Here is a 7,709-nt window from a genome sequence, read left to right as displayed (position 1 = left end):
TGGTGTCTACATACTATGGAATACAATTCAATCTTAAAAAGGAAGGAAATTCTGACACAAGCTACAACATGGATGAACCTTGAAGACATTATGCTAAGTGAAACAAGCCAGTCACAAAAAGACAAATACTGTATGATTCTACTTATGTGAGGTACCTAGAGTAGTAAAATTCATAGAAACAGAAAATAGCATGGTGGTTGCTGGGAGTGGGCAGGAGGGGTTGAATGGGGAGTTATTGTTTAATAGGTATAGAGTTTCAGTTTTGCAAGATGAAAAGAATTCTGGAAATTGGTTGCACGACATTGTGAATGCATTTAAAATTACTGAACTGCGTGCTTTAAAATGTTTAAATTGGGGGCCGGCCCGGTGGCACACTGCTACAGTGTGCCGCTTGGGAGCGCGGTGGCGCTCCCGCCGAGGGTTCGGATCCCACATCAGACCGGTTCCCGCTCACTGGCTGAGCGAGGGGCGGGCGCAGCACCGAGGGTTGCGATCCCGTTGCCGGTCCTGGTCCGGTACGGGCGCGACACTGAGGGTTGCGGTCCGTTGCCGGACACGAAAAAAGACAAAAAGGAAAAAAATAATAATAATAAAAAATAAAATAAAATAAAATGTTTAAATTGGTAGATTTTATGTTATGTGTATTTTACCACAATTAATAAAAAACCCTGGGGCCGAGCCCATGGCTCACTCGGGAGAGTGCGGTGCTGATAACACCAAGGCCCCGGGTTCGGATCCCACAAAGGGATGGCCGGTTCACTCACTGGGTGAGCGTGGTGCTGACAACACCAAGTCAAGGGTTAAGATCCCCTTACCGGTCATCTTTTTTTTAAAAAAAAAAAGAAAACCCTGAACACAGCAAGAGCCTTTCTCATAGAGAGTTATGGGAGGTGCCTTTGGTGCTCAGGGAGGATGAGAGTAGTAGGGAGGTTGAGGCAGACAGGGCCAGTGTGGTCATCGATTGAGAAGGATCACAGTAACCTGCTGTTACTCTGGGTGGTACCACAGAGAGGAGGTCCTCAGGGGAGCATATTTGTTGTCCTTTTTTTCTCAATTTGATTACAAGGCAAAGTTCCCATCTGGGAAATGCATGGAGAGAGACATAACTGTTTGATCAGGTTAATTGAGAGGAGTAGGAATTATTTCTGGGAATATGGAGGTGACCAACTACCCCTACCCACTGAGACCCTGAGAGAAATGTACGCACAGAGGCCAGCAGCCTGCAGAGGAATACTTTATTACTTATCGGGCTTTGGCCCCACCTCCTTCCTCCATTGAGGAAAGCCAAGGAGAGAGGTGACCAGGTCTTTGCCCAAGGAGCAAGCAGCCTTCGGAAAGCAAGGGCATCCAGAGAGAGGGGCAGAGCCCAGTGCCTGAGTCTTTTCCCAGGCAGGATGGGCACCAGGCCAAGTCTTACTTCAGGGTCTGAGGGAAGGAAAGCTGTGGCTTCCAAAAGACACAGTACCCTGAGAGACCGATTTAGTTCTTTGGAACTTTAGCCTAATAAAATGTCCTCTCACCAGATTAGTCCCTGACCTTCTCTTTAGAGTTGAAGGGAGGTGGGAAGGAAAGAGGAAAAAACCCTTTAGCTTCTTTATAAGAACCAATATTCCCTAGAGTTTTTATTCTTCCAATGGACTGATCCCACTGGTCAGCAGGGGGCTTCCTGGAGGGAGGAGATCAGTGCCTTCCTGGTCATTGCTACTGGCCTCCTAGGACTAGTAAAAGGTCAGATCACCCCTCACGGACTGTGTGATTCCTCTTTCATGTTGTCCTCCAGAGTCTTCTCTGACAGGACAGGCATCATATGTCTGATGTTAGATGCTAGTATGAGGCTAGAAACTAGGCTGAAGAATCTTCCTGCTTCCACCTCACTTGGTGTTACCACCAGGTGACCACATGGCTCAGACCAGTGTTTTCCACTCCTGGCAGACCAGTGTCCACCTATATTATAAATGCCTTTATTGTCTTGAGTTGAGATGCATAAATGGTATAACCCACCACCATTTAAAAAGATGTCAGTATAATGTAAAAAAAGTAAATGAAGATAATTTATAAGAGAGGATATGTACTTCAGACTGTAAATGTTTAGGCATATATACTCTAGAAGAATATGTGTATTTCAGTTTGTTAATGCTTGGGCATACCTACATAGAACACTTCTTTATATCTGACATTTTGAAAGAAAGGCTAAATGCGCTTGTAGAATCACCATGAATGGCACTGGTACAAATGCAGACTGATGCAGAAGTGTTGTACTGGCAATTCAGTTGTGAGCCTCATTGCCATTGGTGATTTTCCAAAATACTGACCATCTCTTGGTAAAGTTCTGAAAAAAAGAAAGTATAATTCTTCCTTCAGTTTACACAATAGTTATATACCTGGAAATTCAGCATATGTTAAACCATGCAAAAAATACTTTGTATTTATACGTAAACTGGAGTTAGATTCTAGGATCAGTTATTGTTTGTTTGTTTGTTTTTCTTTTTTAAATCTACATGACTATCTGGGAAGAAGAAATTCAAAAGTTGTGGGACAGTTCTTTTCCATGTGGGACTGGCCCGAACATTGCAGGACCTGTAGCATCCCTGCCCCCCCATGCACTAAAATGCCCTTAAACCTTAATATTATGACAATCAAAAATACCTGCTGGATACCTTAAATGTCTCTAGTAAGAGCCACTGGCGTGGGTCATACGATGTCAGTAAATAAAATATTCTGCCCTTGCTGCCATACTGTAAAACTTAACAGTGTGAATACATTCCTACTAGGAGGTCAGCCTCTAAAATTTAGGCCTTCAAAATTAATCTTTCTTCCTATTTTTGCCATAAAAAAATAAGAAATCTCCAATTTGTACAAAATATCTGTTCTTTTGTTAGAAGGGTCTCACTTAGATGCCTAGTGGAGCCAGAGTCATCTTCTGTGGAAACTCCTTCTGTGTTATTTATACATTCTGTCCTAACTTGTGTTATTTATACATTCTGTACTTCATATATCTCTTTTTCTCAGAATACGAGATGGCCAGTAGGACACAGGAGATGTCAGTACCAACTCTATACCCACTGCATTTAGACAACATGGACAAATCCCAGAACCACACAATCTTAAGTACCAAGTCCCAGTAGGATTTCCCAAGCAAAAGCTATGCTCTGAGAATATGTATATATATTGCAGACTAGGCCTGGCTTGCTATTTCAGTCAAACAACACAACAGATATTTAGAGCTATCTGGAAAACAGAGTTTGTCAGGAAATCAAAAGGAAGAAAAAGGCAGATGGAATCTAGGGAGAGATGCAGTCTGTTGTGAAGAGTCCAGGATCCATGAAGTTATGCTTCATTTTTTCCCTCCAAAAAAATATTTATTTTTATTTTTTATTGAAATGTATTAATATACATATTTGTGGGGTACGGAGGTGAATATCAATACATATATACATGTGTTTGAATGTGTACATGTGCACAAACGCATGATGGTCAAATCAGGGTAATTAGCATATTCATCATTACAGAACTTTTCTTTGTGATGATTGCATTCAGTCTCCTTTCTTCTAGCCATTTGGTAACATGAAGTAAATTATTGTTAATTATAGATGCCTAGCCCAACTCTATACCCGTAGAACTTATTTTCCTCTCTAGCTGCTTTGTGTTCATTAACCAACCTCTCACTATTTCCCTCCCACTTCCCCTTTTCCTCCTCTAGTAACCACAGTTCTGCTCTCTCCTTCTGAAAATTCAACTTATTATCTTCCTTCCTTCCTTCCTTCCTTCCTTCCTTCCTTCCTTCCTTCCTTCCTTCCTCCTGCCCTCTCTCCCTCCTTCCCTCTCTTCCTTCCTCCCACTTATGAGTAAGGAATGCGGTATTTCTCTTTCTATGCCTGGACTATTTCATTTAACATAATTTTTTCTGAGTTCATGTTGCTGCAAATGGCAGAATTTCATTCTTTTTTATGGCTGAGTAGTATTCCATTGTGTATATATACCACATTTTCTTTATGCAATCATCCATCAGTGGACATTTGGGTTGGTTCCATATCTTGACTATTGTGAATAGAGCTGCGATAAACTTGGGAGGGCAGGTATCCCTTCAACATGCTCATTTCCATTTCTTTGGGTATATGCCCAGTAGTGGGATTGCTGGATCATGTGGTAGTTCTATCTGTAGTTGTTTGAGAAACCTCTATACTGTTTTTCATAATGACAGTACTAATTTACAATCCCACCTACAGTGTAGGAGGGTTCCCCTTTTCCCACATCCTCGCCAGCATTTGTTATTTTCTGTCTTTTTGGTAATAGCCAGTCTAACTGGAGTGGGATGATATTGCAGTGGAGTTTAGATTTGCATTTCCCAGATTATTGATATTGAGCATTTTTTCATATAATTGTTGGCCATTTGTGTGTCTTTTGAGAAATGTCTATTCAGCTCCTTTGCCTATTTTTTAAATGCAGTATTTGTGTTTTTTTTTTTCTTATTCCCCCAAAATATTCATTAAGAATCTATTGTGTGCTGCATCCTATGACTGACACCAGGGGTCAAAGTCAAATAACACATGATCCCTGCTCTCAAGGCACTGATAGCCTAGGGGAAATCAAACAATGAACCAACTAACAATAAAACAGTCAATGTTCTAAGTTCCACATTTCTACAGAAGCACAGAAAACAGGCATTAGATTATAAGACCCAGAGGAAATGTCTTTTGAACACATTTTTTAAGAACTTTGATTTTGAAATAATTGATTCATTTGTTTTCTATATTATGGGGAAGGCAGGGAGAGAGGGAAATCCAGGGAGTATGCATGAGCAAGAAGGCCATGCTGTAACAAAGCCGGTCTGGGCGAGTGGTTTCCAAAGTGGGATGCATGTGATGAACCACTGGGGTGCCAGAAAGAAATTGTATTTATTCATATTTTTCTTATCCTTAAAACATTTCCTTTTGGGGAGTATGTTTTAAATTATAACATAAATATACATAATTTATATACATATTAGAGTGCATGTTCAAGTTTTTTTCTTTATTTTTTGAATTGGAAAAATATTTAATTTATGTTCCTTCACTCTTAATAAGCTGCTGAAAATGTACATGGTCATATATACCCAAACTTTTACGATTTGTTGGTATTCCAGTAGATTTGTGAAAGCAAACATTGAGAGAGATAAATGAGGACAGAGAAGAAAGTATGTGAATGTTTCCATTATATTTTATAATGATTTTATAATATATATGTATATTCAAGTTTTTTTTCTGGTGGGGTGGTTGATGAAGAAAGTTGAGACAGTACTATTCTGGACTACCCACTCCAGATTTTCTCAGGCTGTGTCAGCAAGATCAGCCCTAGATTTCTCCCCTCTCCTTGGCTTTGTGAAAGCAGAGAGAGAGCTTCTCAGGAGATAAGCAGACAATATTCATTTCTCACCGTGGCTTGGTCAGTTGATGACGTTGAACAGAATTCCTCCCTGGGGTGGTACAAAATGCCTTCATCCTGATATCCTTGGTGGGCAGTGAGAAGGCCTGGTCTAGATCAGTGGCTCTCAACCAGTAGTGATTTTGCTTCCCCCTGTCCTCCTAAGGGGACGTTTGGCAATGTCTGGAGATAATTTTGGTTGTTGGGGGAGGATAGGTGCAACTGGCACCTAGTAGGTGGAAACCAGGGGTGCTGCTGAATAGAGAACTATGAGCTTCTGCTAGCTGATAGTTTTCCACTTCTGGTTTGCTGTCCAGATAGTCAACTTTGAAAATGTCAATTCAGTTTGAGTATTTCGGAGCTTTACGTTCAAAGACAAGCTTGGAGATCCTACACAGACAGTAAATTTTATAATATCTTATATACATTTATGTTTAAATTCCTTATAGACTTGAAGTGTTTATTTTTCTGCTAGTTAAGGTCTTATTCATAATATTTTGGTTTTTTATTTTTTATTTTTCATAATATTTTGGACAAAGTCTTTTGGGTATTCATAGATTGTTTTCTTCCTTTGTGTAGTTTGAAGTCCTGAAGAAGTACCTTGACAGTGGTGGAGATATCCTTGTGATGTTAGGAGAAGGTGGAGAATCCAGATTCGACACCAATATTAACTTCCTACTAGAAGAATATGGAATCATGGTTAATAATGGTAATTAACATTATTATTATTTTAAATAGAGGCAGTAATTTTCCATTCATTATTCGTACCATAGCCCTCTGTGCCCAGTGGTACAGTGGAAAAAGCCCTGGGCTGAGCGTACATCGTCCACCATTCTGTTCTCACCAGCAGTCTGAGCCTTCTGGGCTTAGGCTTCTTCCATTTAAAAAATGAGAGGGATTGGAACAGAGTTCCAGGGTTCCTTTTAGGTCAAAATTTGTATGAGTCTCCAATACCAAACTTATTTCTAATCTAAAATGCACCTTCCTCTCATTTTCCCTTAAAGATGCTGTGGTTAGGAATGTATATTACAAGTATTTCCATCCTAAAGAAGCCCTAGTTTCCAATGGAGTCTTGAACAGGTAAGCATGTTGATGAGCATAGAAGCAGAGTAATTCTCATCTCCTCTCACACATTCTCTTCTCTGCCCCTTTTCCTTTCTTGCCTCTTTGTTTCATATTTTTATAATTTATTTTATTATATTACTACTTTTCATTTATCAAATTATATTTCTCCTAGGGCCGGCCCGTTGCTTACTTGGGAGAGTGTGGTGCTGATAACACCAAGGCCAAGGGTTTGGATCCCTATATAGGGATGGCCGGTTAGCTCACTTCGGAGAGCGTGGTGCTGACAACACCAAGTCAAGGGTTAAGATCCCCTTACCAGTCATCTTTAAAAAAAAAAAATTTTTTTTTATATGTGTGTGTGTGTTTGTGTGTGTGTGTGTGTGTGTGTGTGTGAGTGTGGATTTCTCCATCTTTTGAAACCTTCCTCCACTTTTACCTTTTTGTCAGTTAGGTTACTTTCAGTTGTAAGTAACAGAAAACCCTATTCAACTGGGTTTAAACAATTAAGAGGCTTTGTTGATTCATGTAATTGAAAAGCCCAGTAATAGGGAAGGCTTTGGGTATGGAGTGACTAAAAGATTCATGTCATCAGGGCTCCAGTTCCCTTTTTCTGCAGTTCTCTTGGCTCTTCTCTCCTGTATGTATGGGCCGAATAGTTTTAACAGTTCCCAAATTCATATCTGCATGTCACACCATCTAGGGCAAGACAGCATGCCTTGGTTCCAGCATTCCCAGCAAGGGCAGTCCTGAGATTTACTCTGTTTGAGCTGGCCTATGCCACATGCCCATTTGAACTGGCAGAGGGCATAGAACACTCTGATGGCATAGCTAGGCCATCCCCTGGAGCCTAGGATGGTGTCAGCTTTCTCTGATCTGAATTCTAAAACATAAATAAGGGGCTTTTGGGAAGTGGGAAATGAATGCATTAGGGGGCAACATCAGATGCCCTCTGAGCTTTTCCCCACATTCAAAATTATTAATTCCACACTTGAACTTGCTATATACCAAGCACTCTGCTGGCTCTGAGTATGTAGAGTCTGGAATGTGGGTCTGGAATATGGACCCTGTCCTCAGGACTCAAGAAAGAGGAGAATCCTTATATTTTAATGTTAACTTTTGCAATGCTTCCCAAAAGAGGTGTGGGTGTATTTTTATTTAATTTTTAAAAATTTTATTTCAAAGCCTGCAGAATTCTTGCATCTAGTTCTTTTTTTTTTTTTTTTTTTTTTTTTTTAAAAAAAAAT

The 7,709-nt window shown here is 40.2% G+C and overlaps 1 protein-coding gene across 1 annotated transcript in view; it reads left to right on the top strand.

Annotated features, from left to right (window-relative positions):
- Positions 1 to 3,017: 3,017 nt before the first annotated feature.
- Positions 3,018 to 7,709, top strand: part of IFT52 (intraflagellar transport 52) — a 27,058-nt gene continuing 22,366 nt past the window's right edge. Inside the window, exons 1-3 of the mRNA XM_008581637.1 lie at positions 3,018 to 3,044; positions 5,980 to 6,109; positions 6,405 to 6,480. Coding sequence (XP_008579859.1) covers positions 3,018 to 3,044; positions 5,980 to 6,109; positions 6,405 to 6,480 — 233 coding nt within the window. The remainder of the gene's footprint in view (positions 3,045 to 5,979; positions 6,110 to 6,404; positions 6,481 to 7,709) is intronic.

This window comes from Galeopterus variegatus, unplaced genomic scaffold (assembly GCF_000696425.1).
Source record: "Galeopterus variegatus unplaced genomic scaffold, G_variegatus-3.0.2 Scaffold2416, whole genome shotgun sequence".
In the NCBI taxonomy this organism is placed as follows: Eukaryota; Metazoa; Chordata; class Mammalia; order Dermoptera; family Cynocephalidae; genus Galeopterus; species Galeopterus variegatus.
Note: the sequence above shows the minus strand (reverse complement) of the source record. Positions and strands in the feature narration are given on the sequence as shown.